At 60.6% G+C, this 18825-nt stretch overlaps 1 protein-coding gene across 6 annotated transcripts; it reads right to left on the bottom strand.

Moving 5' to 3' along the window:
• Nucleotides 1-439: 439 nt before the first annotated feature.
• Nucleotides 440-15455, bottom strand: C3H1orf159 (chromosome 3 C1orf159 homolog). Of its 6 annotated transcripts, none has more exons than XM_007129109.4 (9): nt 12951-15455; nt 12776-12864; nt 11171-11246; nt 8487-8573; nt 8073-8138; nt 6531-6665; nt 5852-5877; nt 5709-5739; nt 440-4578 (listed from the first exon to the last, which is right to left on the bottom strand). In XM_007129109.4, exons 1-9 carry the CDS (start codon nt 13225-13227, stop codon nt 4481-4483), a joined length of 885 nt encoding a protein of 294 aa, XP_007129171.1. In that variant the 5' UTR covers nt 13228-15455; the 3' UTR covers nt 440-4480. The 6 variants fall into 6 exon arrangements, 3 of the variants coding, with proteins under 3 accessions (XP_007129171.1, XP_028343818.1, XP_028343817.1); XR_003679224.2 differs by having other exon boundaries at nt 4520-4578; nt 5296-5739; XM_028488017.2 differs by having other exon boundaries at nt 4523-4578; nt 6531-6616.
• Nucleotides 15456-18825: the final 3370 nt, after the last annotated feature.

Below are 18825 nucleotides of genomic sequence, written 5' to 3'. Positions count from 1 at the left end.
GCCTCTGGGGGCCGGGGGGAACTCCCTGCTCTGGGTCCAGAGAGTGGGGTGAGGGGTCAGGGCTGGGGGCGCCCGCGGGGTGAGCCGGGGTGAGGGCGGGCCAGGTGCCAGGCTGGCCACAGGGACGTGTTTCAGGGGAGCGTCTGCTGGGGCACCTCAGTTACACAGGTAGGGCAGGGACTCCAAGGAAGCGCCCACCCAGCCAGGGGAGCCGGAAGTCTCCCCGGGGGCCGGGGAGCTGTTTCAGCCAGTAGGTACGGGGTCCCAGCAGACCACAGGGCCAGCCTGTGCAGAGGCCTGGCGGGAGGCCAGGATGGAGGGGGAGGGCTGGGCCGGAGGGGCCTGGGTCCTAGCCAGGGGCTCCCCCATCTGACACCTAATCCTGGCCCCAGGGTCACAGCAGGCTCTCCCCCACGCCCGTGGCTTCCCTGCCCCCACCCCCCAGCTGTACGCAGCACACCTCAGTGTGCAGGTGATCTAGACTTGGGGCCCAGTCCACCTGAGATGGGACCCCAGTCACGAGCCTGTGGGGAGGGGATGCCGGGCTTGGTGAGGCTGGGAGCAGCCATCCACACTGGTGGGGGACGGCCCACCTCATCCCCCCCCACCAGGCAGGGGCCCCCTGACTCCTCAGCGGGTAGTCCAGGACCCCCGGAGGCTGCCCAGCCCCAACAGCACTAGGAGAAGCACCTGACAGCCAACAGAAGTCAGAGGTCAGCAAGAGGAAGACCCTCCCTCAGCGTTAGGAGGTGGGTGCCCAGAGCAGGCCTCCTGGGCCCAGACCCCAGGAGGAGCCACAGCGAGATGGGAGGGGCAGCCAGACCTGCAGCCACAAGGAGGCTGAGGTGTGGGGTGGCTGCAGGAGGAGAGGGGACCTGGGCCTAGGAAGGGGCTGGGGCTCCCCTGTGTGCTCCAGGAAGGGGGAGGAGCCTCAGCCAGGGGCTTGACGAGGGGGTGGGGCCCAGAGGGGGAGGGTGGGGACTCGGAGAAGGGGTGGGGGCCCAGAGAACCAGGAGTGTCTGTGAGGGGCGGGCCAGTCCGTGCGGGACGGGGCTCTGGTTCCCACGAGTGTTGTGACTCAGGGTCGGTCACATGCTGCCTCCAGGAAGTGTCCTCGGTCCTCTGAGAACACCTTCCCAAGGGCTCCTGGGAATCTCCGAGCTCCTCAGTGGACAGTCAGTGCCCAGAGGCAAAGGAACAGGAACATCTGAGGGATGTGCCAGCTGGGGTGGTGGCCAGGGCTCACCGCACGGATCTCAGCACACTTGGGGCCCACCTGGTCCCCGCACACCTGCTTGCTCTCCACCTTCACGAGGGAAGAGCAGCTGCTCCAGGTGTGAGCGTGGCCTTCGCCTGAGTGGGCGAGCTGTTCACCAACTCCCCCCGGCTGGGTGTGCGAGCGCACGTGTCTGCGTGTGCAGGTGTCTGCGTGCTCTGCAGGTGTGTGCACGTGAGGGGAGCACGGCGGCCGGCACGTGACCCCGGGGCTGGGACTCACTTGCCGGACCGGGCAGAGAACGAGGCCCACGGTGACCGCGGCCGTCCAGTCACGGCTCTCAGATGTGGGGTCCCAGAGCCCTCAGGACACCTGCGAGTCCTGGGCTGGACACAGAAGCTGTCCTCGGCCAGAGGGGCAGGAGAGAGGCCTGGCCCCCGAGGCCCCCGCTGGCCACGGCCCCCCTGCCCCCAGGACTGGGGTGAGGACCGGCTTCAGATGCCTGAGGGCTGCCGGGGGCACACGAAACGGCCAGTGTGGGGAGAGGTCCCCACACGGGCGTAGATTCTGGTGTCCCCCACAGGTCAGAGGCAGGGCTGAAGCAGGGCTTGGGGGGTGCACTTGCGCCTGGCCTCCCGGCCGCCCGCCCGTCCCCCCACGCACTCTGGGCTCCCGACAGGCTTGCTGCGGCCCTCTGGCCATGAGGCCCTCTGCCCTCGCGTCACCCCTTCCAGCCCCACTCGCCCGGCCCTGTCCTCCCACCTCTGCAGTGGGTGCGGCCTCTTGCTGACCTCTGACGGCTCTGGGTGCTTCTCCGGCGCTGAGCGAGTGGATGAATGAACGAGCGAGCTGCAGCGTGACCCCAGGGCCGTGCCCACCAACCGCCCCCAGGCCGGGCCACCTCCCGGGGCATGGGGTTCCCCATGGTGGTTGACACGGTGGGGCTGGGAGGGGACGGGTGCCCCACCTGCCTGCTTTGGCCTGAACTGACTACCCCACAAATTGGCCTTATCTTGGCTTCTTACATGAGGGCCTGGAGTCCGGGTGAGGAATGGGTGACGGAGAGAAACTGGGGAGGCGGCTGTGCATGGTGCCCGGCCCAGACACCCTGCCCCACCCCCATGTCGGGTGCCTCCCAACCCTGCCCACCGCTTTCTGGCCGGGATGCCCATCAGGGTCACGGGCTGACGAGTCCAGTGATGCCCCCCCAGCTATTTGGGGGCCTGAGACAGTCGCACCCAGGCCCAGGGGTCTCCGGCGGCTGAGAGCCCAAGGGGCCAGGCCACACAGGCCTGGGAAGTCAGGGGAAGCATCTCAAGTGTGGGGACCAGAGGGCTGCAGGTTCAAATTCAGAGTTGAGTTTTGCTGCCAGGGGTGGGGCAGAGCTGAGGCTGGGGCTGCAGGCAGGGCAGGGGACAGGACATTAGAGAAGAGGGGCTCTGGGGGGCCCCGGGGAAGCCGAGGGTCATCTTGTGCCCACAGGAAGCCTGTGCGCGACCCACAGCCCCTCCAGGCGATCAGCCTGGAGGCAGGAGGTTCCCGGGCAGCCGCCCCGCAGCCCTGGCTGTGCTGACGCGGCGCCCAGGGCCAGGCAGCTGCCCCCCGCGTGCCCCGATGGCTGCCAGCCTCAGACGCGGCGGGCCAGGCTCTCTGCCCTGCCCCAGCTCTGTCCTGGCGGCTCTGGTGGGGGTGCCCGGATGAAGCCCGCTCTACCAGTCGGCAAAGGTCCCTCCAAGGGCCACCCGCCCACGGGACCCACCTCCCCAAGGTGCCGCCAGCCTGCACTCTGTGCCCACGTGTAGCTTCCTCCTGGGGGCTGTGAGCCGGGCACCACGGCGACCTCCCGGAGAGGCCCCATGGGTGTCCTGGCTGCACGGGGGCCTGCAGTCACCCGTGACTTCACATCCCCCATGGGCCCGGTCACTTTACAGAAAAGCCCCCCTAGGGGCACCCACACTCGTTCCCATCTCAGTCCTGACGCTGGGGGCCACCGGGGAGTCCTGCTCTCGCGAGGCAGCTTGGGACAAGCCCCCTTCTCCCGAGGCTAAGGTCCTGAGGGCTGAGGGCTCCCCGCCCTCCGCAGAGCGAGGCAGGCTCGGCAGCGAGTCTCCAGCCCTGCTGAGGAGGTGAACCTTGGGCCGGCGAGAAGGGCCTGAGTGGTTTATTGGCGCTGATTTCAGGTGGCCGCCCCTCTCAGCTGCCGGTCAGTCATCGTTCATGTCCTGGTGACCGAGCTTGTGTCCATAAACCACAAACACCCCAGCGGGAATCCCAGTGCAGAGAGCAGGGGGCTGGCCACACAGGCCCTGCGTGGGCCCCGCGGACGTGGGCCAGACGCCGGAGGAGAAAACGTCAGTCCCCGCGGAGGCTCCGGGGAAGCCAGGCAGCGCCCTGCCCGTGCTCAGTGGGCGCCCCGACGGGCCCCCATTTCCACAGGAACCCAGAGCCGTCCCTCCGCAACTGGCCGAGGCAGGGAACACGGGCTGCTGCCTCGGGGCGGGGGCGGCGGGACGGGACTGCCAGCCAGGGCGGCCCTCGGCAGGCCCAGCGAGACAGCCAGTCCAGGCGGCAGTCACAGGTTAACGTGGCCCCGGGCTGACACGGCCCGGGGGGGGGGCCTTGACCTCCAGCAGCTTCAGGCCCGTGTCCGCCCCAAGGCGGATGAGGACCTGCAGTGCCTGGGGCCCAGGCGGGGTGCAGATGAGGACAGCGTGCCTCTTGGACTTCTATACAAAATGCCTTCTGCTTAAACACAGATAAGAGTCAGCAGGAGACCAGACGACTCACTCCTGCAGCGCCTGGAAACGGGCAGCTGTGGCCGTGCAGGACAGCCCTGCGGGCGCCTGGGCCCGGGGGCCAGTTTGCAGGCCCCAAACTGCCTGTGTGTGGATGCGGCCGGACCCCCCCGAAGGCCTCGGCCTCACTGCTCTCAGAGGAGGTGCAGGGGGTCTGCCCACCATGGGCTCCAAGGCGAGGAGCACCCGGGTCCTGCAGGCTGTCTCTCCCGAGGAGCCTGGACCCCCGCGGCCTGGCTCCCCAGCTGGGCTCAGGGACAGAGGCTGGAGTGATGCCCCGGGTCAGTCACGCTGAGCGGCTGTGTGCGGTGAGGAAAGCTGCAGGCAGGCGGCTCTCACTCCACATCTGTGGCTGGAGAGGGACGAGCCAGGGCCGTGTGCAGGCCTGTCCTGAGGCCTCGCTGGGCAGCGCCCAGCCTTTGTGTGGGCCCCCCCTCGGCAGCACGCGGGCTGTGGACGGGCCGCAGGATCAGACGTTGCTCACCCGGGCCTCCACGGAGGAGACGGCAGCGGGGCCCACGTCCCTGTCCGAGGGCCGCTCGCGCCGGACGTAGCGCGGCTTCCGCACTGAAACGGGGTCAGAGACAGGCGGGATCAGAGCGGGGCCTGGGGCGGCAGGGAGGGCCTGGGGTCGTGGGCCTCCCTGGGGCTCACGGGAGTGGGGCTGGAACAGCCACCAGGGAGGGAGCCCACCGGGTTCCAGCTCCCGGACACCTGGCGCCCCTCGGCCCGGGAGAGGGTCTGGCTCTCCCGAAACACAAAGGCACAGGTCATGTGATGCGCTGTAGGCTGGATGGTATCCCACCCACTACAAACGCGTGTCCACGTCCTAAGGCCCAGAACCTGCGGGTGCAACCTTACTTGGAAAAATGGTCTCTGCAGATGTGATTATCTGATGGGCCCTAAATCCAGCGACCAGTGGCCTCATGAGAGGGAGGGAGACACAGAGGGGAGAAGCCAGCTGAAGATGCGGCAGCAGCTGGAGGAACGCGGCCACAAGCCCAGGGATGCCTGGAGCCCCAGAGGCCGGGAGAGGCAGGAAGGACCCGCCCCAGAGCCTCCGGAGGGAGCAGGTGGCCTCCAGAACCGTGAGAGAAGACACTTCTGTTCTCCCGAGCCCCCGGGTTGCATACTTTGTTACGGCCGCCCCAGGAGACTGATGCAGGCACCTTGTGCTTGGACATGGCGCCGCTTTGGAGAGATCAGACAAGTGTCTCACTGGACAGGGCAGATCTCGCCTTGACCGAGGGACTTCTCTGTCCCCAAGGAGGAGGATGTCCTCACCTGTCCCCACTCCAGACCTCCACACGGTGGCAGGCACACGGTCTGGGGAAGAGGCGGGTGGCCTGTGTGATGTGACCTCTGTGCTCCCGGGGTCAACTGTGACACAGCTACTGCTCAGGAGGGACCACGGGAGGGCCCCGTGCCGGCCACCGGCTCCCTGCTCAGGCAGAGCTGGGACCTGGTGGAGGGCTGAGGGCGGCAGGGGTGACCCCTGACCCGTGTTGGGAACACCCCGCCCCGCCCCTCTCGACAGACTCAGCATCTCAGGAATAAAAGGGAAAAGGCACGAAAGCTGTGGTTGATGAAGGGGGGCTTGGCCGGCACCCCTGCAGCGGCCATGGGCCTGGCGTTTTGAAATTCCCACCAGAGACGAGGCATCCCGACAGGGCGAGGGACAGGAAGCACTGACGCACCTGAGGACGGAGGTGGGGGAATCATCGCGGCCTTGAAAAGGGGAAAAGGCACAGTGAGAACTGCAGACAGATGGCCTCCAGCCCAGACACCCAGACACCCAGACGCGCACGCACGGGGCCTCAGCCCGCCATCGGGTACTTACAGCTTCGCCAGGCTGCAGGCCGGGGGCTGTAGGGGAGAGCACAGGTGTCACCTGGAGGCCACACAGCTGCCTCAGCCGGGGGGAGGGCCCTCAGCCCCGGCGGGGGCCCTCAGCGGGGGGGGCCCTCAGCCGGGGGGGGTCCTCAGCCCCGGCGGGCGCCCTCAGCCTGGGCGGGGGGCCCTCAGCCAGGGGGACCCTCAGCCCGGGCAGGGGCCCTCAGCCTGGGCGGGGGGCCCTCAGCCTGGGAGGGACCCTCAGCCTGGGGGGGCCCCTCAGCCTGGGGGTCCCACAAGCCTGCAGAGGGTCCCCGGCTCCAGGCTCACTGCAGTCCTTCACTCCTGTGCCCAGCGGTGCCCTCAGCCTGCCCGGCCCCATCTCCCACCGCACTCGGGTGGTGTCCCGCCAGCGCTCTGGGGCCAGCCGCCCCCACCCCCAGCTTCCCACCAGAGCAGACAAGCCGGCCTGCAGAGTGTCTGCCCCCGTCACCCTCCACACTGAGACCCCACGACATCCACCCAGAGCCCTCCCAGGACGTGACCGCCCCTCTTATCCTCAGGCCCAAGAGCCACGTGACAACCCAGCCCCTCCAGGGTGCCGCAGATGCGGCCTCGCACCGGACACCTGCATCTCGGCCCCAGCCCCGCTCCGTGCTCCCAGGCACACCCGGCAGGAGGGGTACCTTTGTTTCTTCCATAGAAGACGTCAGGCAGCTTACTGGCACGCTTGAGGTAGAAGAATGCGGCCACGGAGAGGATGAGGCCCGAGCTGATGAGAAACGTCCCCAGGAAGACGGAGGCTGCCACCTGGGGGCCCCCTGCAAGCGAGGCGAGGGCTGCCGGGGCTGCGCACCTGGGCTCCCGCAGGGGCCGAGGGGTTCACACACAGGGGTGAGGGTCCCCCCTGCACTCGAACTGCCCAGGCCTCAGGTTCTCGGGGGCGTGGGCTGTCAAGACGTTCAGTGATCCTGGCCCCCGAGCCCCCCATCTCCTCCCTTGACACTCAGTGCAGACTCTGGGGCCCCCACGGCCCTGGTGCACGGATACACCCCACCTCGCCCTTCTGGAGCTGGTCAGCTGTCACCGGGGGTGGCCCTCCCAGCACCAAGATGCCCGCCGTCTCCACCCCCACAGGTTCAGGCGGGCCAGCGGGCAGATGCCAAGCTGGAGGCTCTGTGTTTAGGTGCCCGTGGGACGCGCCTTTCTGACCCTGACACACAGGCACAAGGCCGGCCACGCTAGAGCCTCAGGAGGGACGGGTTCCAGGTGCACCACCCCAAACTTGCCACTGGAAGCGGGCTCAACACTGGACTGCAGGGGCCTCATCTGCCACCCTCTGCTGCAAGGCCCAGGCCCACATCGCAAGAAGCTGGGGCTGTCTGGGCCCACCCTGCCCCAAACACTGCTGGTCGGCCCATGCCAGCACAAGGCCACTTGCTTCCCGCCCTGAGACTCGCAGGGAAGGCCTGAGCCCTTGGTCCAGGTCAACGTGTCCTCTGCTGAAGGACCAGGGTCTGGGGGGTCATGACCCCCATCGCAACCCAGTCACCTCAGAAGAGGTGGCTACACCCTGGGGCAGGTCCCGCGCCGTGACTGCAGTGGTCACTGGTGGCCTGGGCACCACACCCCCGCAGCCCAGCCACTCCCTGTGGCTCGGTCAGCGTCTCAGGTACGACAGGACGCCTGGCAGCAGGAAGAGGCAGGGGACCAGAGCGTCTCCCGTGTCTGCACCTGAGGACCAGGTGGTGTGGAGGGCACGTCTGTCTGCCTGCAGTGTCTACGGTCCCCTCCAAGACCTATGTCCTAGAAGAGCCACTGGGGACGGTGCGAGGGGACCTCAGATGCCCTCCCACCTTGGAGAACTGCACGTCCTAAGCTCCCAGGGGCCAAGGGGCCGGGGGGCCTCGGAGCAAGGCAAAGGGTTAAGACGTGCAGCCCGTTCGGAGGCACGTGGGGGCCCACGCCAAGCGAGCCCAGCTGCACCCACCCTGTTAAATCAACCCCAGACCCTGACTTCAAAGCCGCTCGAGCTCCCATAACGTCCGGGGTCCTGCTCCGTGACCAGGGCTGGGTCCCGGTACAGAGCGCTTGCCTGGGGTGGAGCCTGCCCTTGACTGTGGACGTGGCCTGCCGTGGCCGGCATTGGTGGTTGGGTCTGTGCTGGGAATGGCTCCGACGGTGCCCCCGTGCCCCCCAGGACTGGTCCGGTGAGCCGAGAGACTCACCCAAACTCGGCCGCCCGGGCATCCCTGCGCTCCTGTTCACGGGCAAGCGTGCGCCCCGGGCAGCGACTGCGGGGGAGCAGAGCAGTCAGTGCGGCTGGCTCCAGGGGCCGCCCAGACCCACGTGAGGCCCCGGACCAGGCCCGCGGGCCCCGCGGAGGACCCCTGGGGAGCCAGAGATGCAGCCCAAATGCGCCGGAAATGAGGCAGGGAGGTGGCCGTGGGGGCAGAGCAGCCCCCACCCCACAGCTGTCCTGGGGGGCGAGGGGACTCGGGGAGAGGGCTCCTGGGAGGTGTCCACAGAGGGACAGTGGCCCAGGTGCGGGGACAACAACGAGAACGCCCACCCTTTCCTCCAGAACTTGGAGGTGTGGACCCTTGGTGAGAAGCAGGCAGGGGGAGGGGCGGGGGACGTACAGCCTCTGCACTCGGAGCTGTTGTGAGTTCCGTTCCTGCAGCGGATGCAGCTGACGGTCCCGTCCTCGGCCCGGCGCCCGTAACAGCCTGTGCCGGGAGACAGGAGGCTCGGCTCAAAGCGAGCCCACGCCAGCCGGCTGCCTTCGGGGAGCGCTATGCTTTGTGTCTGTAAAACCACATTTATTCCAGGACGCTAGTTCACCCACTCTGGAAGCTTGGATGGATTTCAGAACAAGAACCGCCTCCGCGGGAACCGCAGCCAGCCCTCTCTCGCACAGGGACTCCCACCGGCCCCTTGCCAGAGTCTCGGAAAGGGTTGCAGAGGCCCGGATGGGGACCTGAACTCGACAGGTGCCGAGTATACACGCTGGAGGGGACCAGAGGCGAGCCCCACCTCCCACGTCCACCAGGGGCTGCAGCGCGCTCCCACTCGGCCGCCGCGAGGGGCAAGGTCCGTCTGCGCCAGTGTGCTGCTGCCCGCCCCGGCGCCCGGGCGGCCCAAGCCCTCGAACCGCGCTCCTGCCCTGACCAACGCCACGGCCAGTGGCCTCCCCACAGCCTGCGGCCCGCCCCGGAGCTGGGAGTGGTCCAGCTCCCTCCAGCCAGCGGTCTGCAGACGGTCACCTTGCCAACTGCGCCCTTTAAGGGCAGAAATCGTGCCTTACACCTTTATATCTTCTCAACACCCCGGCACGTAGCACGGGCTGAGAGAACGTACTGGAGAGATACTGGTTGCAGGTGCTGGAGGCCAGCAGAGACTTGACCAGCACGCAGTCTACACACAAATGGGTCACCTCAGAGGAAGGCCTTCCTGCTGTGACGCCAAGCAGATGGCAGGGTCTGAAGAGTGACGGGGGCAGACGGGCTGAGCGCCGTGCCAGGAGGCCACGTCAGACCCAACGTGGAATCGTACAAGTATCAGGAACAGGCCTTCGTTTCTCATAAGAACAGGGCTTCCCTTCCGAAGTAGTTGGGCTCTTTCCCTTCACTCGGCATTTCTTGGGAGGGGCTGACCCCTGGGGGGCTGCTTGAGGAGGGCTAGGAACATGGGGTCCTGGGTACAGACCTGTCGCCAAGGCAGCGATTCTCCCGAGAGCTCCCTCCACCACAGCTCCAAGGTACCTGGGCTCCTTGGTGAAGCTGCCAGGGCTGCTGGCCACAAGGAGGCCCCGCGCTGTGTGCGCAGGGACAGAGCACAGCGGGGGGCCAGGACCAGTAACCACATTTAAGGAGCGAAGTCTGACCTTGCTGAGCCTTAAAGCCCCTTGAAAAACAGCCCAGGGCCTGGCTCACTGGGTTCCCTGCCTCGCCCAGTGAGTAAGGAAGGTCACCGCCTGGCAGGGCCAGGAACCTCAGGATGTGGGGACCTCAAGAAGAGAGGAATTCGCCCAAACCTATAGGTACCGCAGGCGAAGTCTGGTGCTGAGTCCTTGGCTTGGCTTCCTGGACTCGAGAGGCCCTGTGAAAAGGCCAGCAAAGCAGACTTAAAAAGAGCCTATGTGGTCAATCGCTGTTGTGGCTAAATTTCCTTAAGCAATCAGGCAAGTTTAGTGAGGCTAGACTTATTTTTAAGACAATCAGTGTCACCGTGATTCTCTTTGGTAGAAGGGGGATGGCTGTAGAGAGAAGTGGCCTTTCGGCAGGAAACTATGATCTGTCTGTTGGAGCGATTCCAGTCCTGCTAATCGGCCTTGAGGCCCAGCCGCCTGTCAACTGGACCGGGTACTGAAATCTCCCAGCCTCCCCCGCTCTCTGGCTCTGAATCTCCATGCTAACGTTCCCACTTCTCTCCCACCCTTCTGACTTGGAATCGCAAGAACCAAAACTGCCGTTTCCCAAAGGCCTGCAAACCGACGTGAGCTTCAGGCAGTCACCTCGACAGGCCGCGGCAACGGCGGGCCGCCGGGAAAGTCCTGGAGAGACGAGGGCTGCGTCGAGGGTCTTCACGCTGTCCCCTCCCCACCTACTGCCCACACACGGAGGCCTCACTGGTGGGAGCCCACCCACAATCCTCTTCCTGAACTGAGTCTGATGGGACGGCCTGTCCCAGGACTGAGGGTCAGTGAGACACGGGAGCTGGTGCTTATCTGGTTCTCTTCCGCTTCTTCCATCTGTTTCCTCCCCCCTTTGCCAACCTCCTATCCCACGACTTCTAGCCCAAATCTCTCCACAGCTACCAACTTGGCTTTTAATATGTGAAACTTTCTGAAGGTAAAGTTTCAAGTGTGGAGGAGACAAACCTCATATGGGAGCTGCCCCCCACCCCCCAACCAGGAGCAGACGGGAGCTGGGCGACCATGTTACAGTCACCCCCGTCCTCCTTCAGCTGCCCCAGTGTTTCAGCCACTTGCCCACAATCGCCTCCTTGTTCAACCTGATGTGTAAGCGCTAAGATTCTGCCACTTACTTGGGACTCCATTTCCTCCCGTGTCCCGTAAAACTTGTACACGTTTCTGTACTTTGCTGCTCCTGTCCTATGTCAGCTTATCTCAGGCCAGCTGAAACTCCCTGCGAGGGAAGAGGCAGTCCTACCTGCCCCCACCCCGCAGGCCTGGAGCCACCGTGTCCTCCTGGGGTCCGGCCCCCACCTCCCAGGACGAGGCCCCATCACCCTCGCTGCCTCTGCCTACCCCTCCGGCCCCTCCTTCCCGAGGCCATCTAGGCTGGCTCACGCCAAAGCTCACCTGGGCCACACAGGCTAGTGCCTGGGCAGGTGGCGTTGGTGTCCACCACGTCCACACAACACTTGGGCTGCTGGCCCTAGAGGGGAGATAGTGGTGAGTTTCCAGACCCTTGGGCGGGCAGCTCGTGCGGGCCAGGCCCAGGGCGGTATCCGCAGAGGGGCTCCCAGCAAGCTCACCCCAACACCTGGGGCTCTGGCCTCTTGTACTCAGCGTCCGGTGACTGTGCCTCACTGACCCAGAGCAAGGTGAGGACGCTCCCGGGACAGCACTTGGTGTCGGGCGAGCGTTTGGTGACTGAACCAACAACCGAAGTGTTGGGCTGGGCCCTGCCAGGGCACGTGCCGCGGCACCTGGACTCCCAGAGGCAGGAATCCCCCGGGGCCCACCCAGAGATTCCGCTGGGGGGGGCTGGAGCAGCCCCGTGGGCAGGGGCCTGTCCTCTCCTCCGCTGCCCGCCCACCCTCCCCTGGGGCCTCCCTGCAGCCCTTTCTTTTCTCACGGGGGTCTCCTGGGTCATGGAAGAGCTGCCACCTCTCGCCTTGTGGGCCACAGCTGGGCACAGGGCAGGCATCTCAACAGTGAAGTTATTTACATTAGTCGCCACTTGCAGGTGGTGGCTTTGAAAATCAAAAGACGAAGCTGCTATGAAAGGAAGCACATGGGTTTCTGGGCAGCGGTGAAACCGGAAGATAAATCCAGGCCCCCGGCCTCCTCAGCGAGAGGCCTGGGCAGCCCTCACAGTGTGTCTGCCCGTGCGCACCCGACCAAACAGCCCACGTTCCCGGACGCGTCTGTGATGCTTCTGCAAGTCTACAGACACCTCCGTCGGGGTTTCCAGCTTGGCCCCCACAGAGGAAAGGTCTGGCCCAGAGCAGCAGGCCGGGCAGGGGGCAAACACGCCTGCCAGGCCCACGCGCAGGAGCAGGCGGTGTGGGCACTGCGTTCACAGGCCAGACGGCGGCAGGGCCTCAAGGGAGCATCCGGGCAGCTCTGCTCCGTGTGTCCATCCAGCCGAGCTGGTTTCCCAGGACTGGCACACTGTGATTTGCAAGGGGCACCTCAGGGCGACTGAGGAATGGTGGGCACATCCTGGACACCAGGGCGCCGAGGCCAAGGCCGAGAGGGCTGCCTGGCCGTCCTGTCCCCCCCAGCCCGGCAGGGGCAGAGTGGCTAGAAGACTCGCCACCCTGGAGGATGAGCAGCTGGGGGTGCAGACATGGCCGGGCACCTCCAGAAACCACAGCCTGGCACACCTGTGTCACTGGCCTGGCACAGCCATGACCTGGCCGAGTCTGAGCCTGCAGTGGGCGGCTCTGTCCGCCCCACTAGCTGTGGCCAGTGCCAGTGGGGGCAGCTCTGTGGAGACCCTATTTCAGCTCCAAAAAGAGGTCCGGTTAGGCAGAGGGAAAGGAGGCTCTAGCGGGCAGGGTGGAGCAGGTGCCAGGGGTGGGGCTGGGTGTCTGCTGCCCGCCCAGAGGCACAGGCCCCTCCGACCCTGACAGTGGGCACAGTCAGCATCTCGGGGGCCGGGACAAGGGTGGCACCTAAAGGTGGAAGGGCGAGCCCCTGGGTGAAGAGCCCACGAGCCACGTGACGGGTGCTCACCGCACTTCCTGAGGATCTACTGGCAACTTCCACCAGGAGGCTGGCCAGGAGGACGGCGCGCTGGAGCGCCATGTCCCGGAGCTCAGGGTCTACGAGAGAGAGGGGTGCTGTGTGGCCACAGGTGACGCCTGGCAGGCCAGGGCACCGGGCGGGGGCCAGGGCGTAGGATGCTTACCTGGCCCTCCTGGAGCCCGGCAGACCCTCGGTCCGGGGCCTGCAAATCGAGGTGGACAGGTGAGGCCGTGCTGCTGGTCAAGCGCGGCCAAACCACGCCTGGGGCTCGGGGTCCAACTGAACCCCCCAGGGCTCAGCCCACCCGGATCAGGATGTGACGGACTCACTCCCTCCTGCGCCAGTTTCCCACCGTCCGCTGCTGGAAGGACTGAGCAGAGGGGTCTGGGTGAGCCAGTCCTGCCCCAGAGCTCGGACGGCCCTCCCACCTGCCATTGCATCCTGTCCTCATGAGACCCAAATTCGATTTCCGGTATTTTCACCCAGAGACGGAATGGCAAGGGTGCCTCTGGGGCGGCCAGGCTGGTCAGGGGCCCTCGGCCTTACAGTCTTGTGCCGTTTGCCCCGTTGTCATCACGGAAGGGTGTGTGAAAAACATCCAGCTGGGGCAATAGAAGCCATGACGCAGGCAGTACTGGGTACAGATGCTTCTGGCGGGGTGATGGATCCAGAGAGCAAACAGACAAAATACGACCACAGGCTGCAAGTAAACTTCCTAACCCTAAAACCACATGAAACGCGGCAGCCCACGTGATTCAGTGCTCACGGTGCTACATTTCTAACGTAACCGGAGAAACACCAGCCTGCACAACCCCGGAAGTAAATCGTTAGTCGGGTTTTTATTCTGAAAGGTGGGAACCACAATTATAATCCATCCCCAACGCATAAAAGTCACCTCTAAAAAGACATTTTTCTTAACAAAACCAGCTGCAGGGTGGAGCTGCGCGTGAGGGGGACTGGTTCAGGTTCCAGAGCAGGCGCACTTGGGGCTGGGGGATGAGAAGCCCCTCCGCCCACTGGCCCAGGGCCTGGGGGTCCTGGGCTGGGGTCTGTCCTGCCATTCACTCTGTGCTGGCTTCAGTCCAGGCTGACGGAGCAGACGCCGCCCCTCTCCACCCCACGTCAAGTCCCCCCATTAAAAACACCTGCCCTTCTCTGCGGCACCATCCCCTTTCTAGAATGTGAAATCCCCTCAGGTGGCAACTACTGGTGTCACAGCCACATTGACACCTTAGATTCAGGAATCAGGTCTCAGTCGACATCTCTGTCTGCTACTCAGTGGACACGACTGAGTACAGCGTCCACACCTTGCGGCCCCTCCACGGCCCCCGCCCGCCCGGCCAAGCCCTGCCGCTGCACGTGGACTGTGTCTTCTGGAATTTCAGGAGAACGGACCACACTGTCTGCGCACCTTGGGTCGGGCTCCTGCCCTTCAGCACGGCCACAGCGATCTTCAGATTCCTCTGTACTTTGCCCTCTCGTGGCTGAGTGGCATCCACTGCGAGGACACTTCCCCTGCCCACTGCCTGCTGATGGCCATGTGGCTGTTTCCACATTTTGGTGGCTAACGCTGCTGGGGGCGTTCTTGGGCCCGTTCCTGCACGGTTGCTTGCTTGCTTTCCTTCCTCTTGGGTAAATGCTTGGAAGCACCGGGTCAAGGGAACTTTCTGGGAAGCTGCCCTGCTGTTCTCGGGCAGCGGCTCCGTGTGCAGCCCCAGCTGCCCTGGGCGGCTCACCTGCTCTGGCCCTGCCAGCTAGTGGCCTTGCACCGGTGGGCGGGCAGCGGTTCTCCTGCTGTTCCAACCTGCGTTTCCCTGGTAACTAGCGATAGTCAGCACCTCTGCCCTGCTCGTCAGCCATTCACACATCTTACATCTCTCATAACGTCTCTATTCACATCTTTGGGCCATGTTGTTCGGCTGGGTCATCTGTCTATTATTATGTGCTAACTCTTCATGTATTTTGTCAGATATATGTACTGTAAATATTTTCTCCCATTTTGTGACTTGTCTTTTCATTTTCTAATGGGTATCTTTAGAAGAACAAATGTTTTCATTTTGATAATATCGAATGCATCCATTTTTTCTTTTATGGTTCTTGCTTTTTGCGTCCTAAGAAATCTCTGCCTTGACCTCAGGGTCATAAGGATTTCCTGTGTTTTCTTTGAGTTACTTTTGTGTCATGGTGTGAAGTAAAGATCAAGTTCATTTTCCTTCCCTATGTATAACCAGTTGTTGTAGCAGCATGTGTTAAAAAGACTTTCCTTTTCATATTAAATTATCTTGACATCTTTGTTGAAAATCAGTTGTCTGTGTGTGGGTCTACTTCTGGACTTTCTATTCTGTTCCAGTCATCTGTGTGTCACCAGTACCACACAGTCTCAACTACTGAAGCTTTACAGAAAGTCTGAAGTCAGGTAGAGTGAAGCCCTGCTTTGTGTAATTGCATTGGCAATTCCAGGTCACCTGCATTTCCATGTTTTAGAATCATCTTGTTAATTACTACTAAAAGCCTTCTGGAATCTTGACTGGGATAATTGACATTTTAACAATATTGAGTCTTCTAATCTACAAACATGCTCTCTCTCCATTTCTTCAAGTTGTCTTTGTTTATTTTTAAAAATATTTATTTATTTATTTGGCTGCGCCGGGTCTTAGCTGCGGCACGCGGGATCTTTTTTTCGTTGCACTTCTGGACTTTCTATTCTGTTCCAGTCATCTGTGTGTCACCAGTACCACACAGTCTCAACTACTGAAGCTTTACAGAAAGTCTGAAGTCAGGTAGAGTGAAGCCCTGCTTTGTGTAATTGCATTGGCAATTCCAGGTCACCTGCATTTCCATGTTTTAGAATCATCTTGTTAATTACTACTAAAAGCCTTCTGGAATCTTGACTGGGATAATTGACATTTTAACAATATTGAGTCTTCTAATCTACAAACATGCTCTCTCTCCATTTCTTCAAGTTGTCTTTGTTTATTTTTAAAAATATTTATTTATTTATTTGGCTGCGCCGGGTCTTAGCTGCGGCACGCGGGATCTTTTTTTTGTTGCGGCATGTGGGACTAGTTCCCTGACCAGGAATTGAACCCGGGCCCCCTGCATTGGGAGCACAGGGCCTTAGCCACTGGACCACCAGGGAAGTCCCTTCAAGTTGTCTTTAATTTCTCTCAGCAATGTTCTGTGGCTTTCAGTAAAGAGGCGCTCTTACACATCTTTTGTTAAACATGTTACTAAATATTTTGTCTTTGGGTATTATTGTAAATATAATTAACTAATTTCTTTTTTTTTTTTTTTTGAACAACACTTGAATGACCTTTAATGTGCTTAGAGCAAATCACTTTACAAAAAGCACGAACACTTTTTAAAACATAACTTTGGGGACTTCCCTGGGGGCGCAGTGGTTAGGAAGCCGCCTGCCAATGCAGGGGACACGGGTTCGAGCCCTGGTCTGGGAAGATCCCACATGCCGTGGAGCAACTAAGCCCGTGAGCCGCAACTGCTAAGCCCGCATGCTGCAACTACTGAAGCCCACACGCCTAGAGCTCCGCAACAAGAGAAGCCACCGCAATGAGAAGCCCACGCATCACAACAAAGAGTAGCCCCTGCTCGCCGCAACTAGAGAAAGCCCACGCGCAGCAATGAAGACCCAACACAGCCAAAAATAAATAAATTAATTTTTTTAAAAAGTAACTTTGGACACTACACAAATTAAAATAATAACAACACAGTAGTCGTATGGTCTGATCCTCTAAACTGGACTTTAGGAATCTGAGCAGTTTACTAGAATTCTAAATGTTCATCCAATGAGCCTAGGTATGTTTCTACAGATTTGAATGTTGCTCTGAGAACAGGTGCTCAAAGACGAGTTCCCTTCTGTCAATCTCCACAGTTTTCCAAGGTCAAGTTACCTGTGAACCCATTTGCAACCTCACTCCTTCAAAGTGTCCTATGAAATAACCAGCAGGAAGTATTGGGCACAAACTGATTCCCAGGAGACATACGGATAAGCAAATCAAACATTAAACATTCTATTTGAAAGAGAAAAAAAGCAAAGAAAGATGCACCAATACACGTCGTTCAAGGAATAGAAGTTTCTACTAAAAGGCAAAAGTTGCACGGCAGCAGTTACAACTTTTAATGATATTTTGTTACACGGAAAGACATGTCCTGCCATATATCTTGCAGGGAAACTTTCAAGAGGGGTCATACCTAATCTGTCCCATAAACTTAAAAATGGCCAAATCTGAAACTCACCAAGTCGTTTTAGAGATGAGGAGTAGGGCCACAGACGTTAGGTGCCATCGTTTATGGCCACCAGGAGTCAGCATTTTATTCACTAGCCCCTGGCTGAAGCACTCTATCCTTTACTGCAGGACTTCATCCTCTTGCTAAAAACCCACACCATCAAATGTCCCCCTGTTCTAACCGCAAAGCGGTCTGCAACGTAAGCCGCCCTGCTCCTTTGTTTTCCTTGAGGCCAGATTATCACCGGCCAGGACTTCTGTATAACGACCTTCCCCACGCTTGAAGTGGTGTATTAAGTCAACCTCAGGCCAAGCTCTTTAACGTTTTCTCCGTTGGGATAACATCTCTGCCCCGAATGAGCACCTGCTCTGCACCTCTTGGGCTGGGCAGCCCCGGATGTGCTAACTGTCCTAACAGAGGTATGTGCACAGGGTAACCTGAGCCAGTGCTGACTGTCATGGTGACATGACATCAGAAAGTTTGAAAAGCAGCATGGGAACTGCAAACCCACGTGAACGGTTCAGGTTCAAACAGTCAAGTTCAGAGTAATACTGGCAGACAGGGGAGGAAAAGAGCGTGCGAAAAAATGGTCTAATTCACCTGCGTGAGTCGGTCACACTTGGTAAGGCGGTGGGACTAGAAGTGAAGAACGGAGAGGAACACTGAGGGGAAAGAGACCACAATGGAAAGCAGCGGTTAACTCAGGGTCAGAGGAACAGAAGCACCTCAGTCTGTGCTCCTGCAAAACATACACAGCGATCTGCCAACTGTCATGCTTAATATGGTGTGTTGCCTCTGGAGTCCTTAGGAGGAAGCGGTGAAGGGCCCAACATTTCAGAGGTTTTCCGGGGTAATTTCAAGCTCTGTGGCCCCAGCTCTCAGACAGCGGCAGTCTGATTCTACTACGTCTTGTCCTTCTCTTGAACTTTGTCCACTTGTCCCGCTTCTGGTGGTCCCTTCTCCTTCTTGCTTTTATTCAGCGTGGCTGGTGCGGACCACCGCCCCCGCCTCGCAGCAGCAGCGCCCCACCCCCACCGGCCGCTGCCGCCCGGGGACTGAGCCGTTCACTCGATCGCAGTCCCCCTTTTCCAGGCTCCCAGGGGCTGCGGTGGCCTCTAATTGCATTTCATAACAGTTTGCTGTTCGTATACAAAAATACAAGTAAAATTTGCATATTAACCTTGAGTTCTGAGATTCTGCTAAATTCACCTAATAGTTCTAGAAGTTTTTCACAGATTTCTTAGTGTCTTCTATATAAATAATCATGTCCTATGCAAATAAATACAGCTGTACTTTACTTTTCTTAGAAACTTGTTTTAGGGCACAGCAGTTGGTCTTTGTTAGAGAATATGCACTTAGAAGGAATTCGTGTTCTGCTTCTGATGGGTGTGGCTTTCCACAAATATCAATCAGGTCAAGATGCCTGGGAGCACTGTTCAGATCCTCTATGTCTTTATTGATTTCTTTAGGTCTTTTGTTCTAATAACTGGTGAGAGAAAGATGCTAAAATTGCCTACTATGATTGCTTATTACTCCCTTTATTGGGTGCATTCATAATTGATGTTTTCCTGATGAAACAACCTCTTTATCATTAGAATTTCCTCATTCTCTTTAGTAATACTCCATATTGTGAATCTACTTTATCTGATATTAATATAGCCACTCCAGGGCTTCCCTGGTGGCGCAGTGGTTGAGAGTCCGCCTGCCGATGCAGGGGACGCGGGTTCGTGCCCCGGTCCGGGAGGATCCCACATGCCGCGGAGCGGCTGGGCCCGAGCCATGGCCGCTCAGCG

This window comes from Physeter macrocephalus, chromosome 3, assembly GCF_002837175.3.
Source record: "Physeter macrocephalus isolate SW-GA chromosome 3, ASM283717v5, whole genome shotgun sequence".
Taxonomy (NCBI): domain Eukaryota; kingdom Metazoa; phylum Chordata; class Mammalia; order Artiodactyla; family Physeteridae; genus Physeter; species Physeter macrocephalus.
This window is presented reverse-complemented; position numbering and strand designations above follow the sequence as displayed.

Bases quoted from the DNA above. Each gene is read 5' to 3' on its own strand.
- C3H1orf159 (XM_007129109.4), bottom strand. From the start codon at position 13,227: ATGCAATGGCAGGTGGGAGGGCCGTCCGAGCTCTGGGGCAGGACTGGC. The intron at 12,865-12,950 runs GTAAGCATCCTA...TCTCTCTCGTAG, and splicing joins CCGGGCTCCAGGAGGGCCAG to ACCCTGAGCTCCGGGACATG. The intron at 11,247-12,775 runs GTGAGCACCCGT...TCTCCCCTCTAG, and splicing joins GTAGATCCTCAGGAAGTGCG to GGCCAGCAGCCCAAGTGTTG.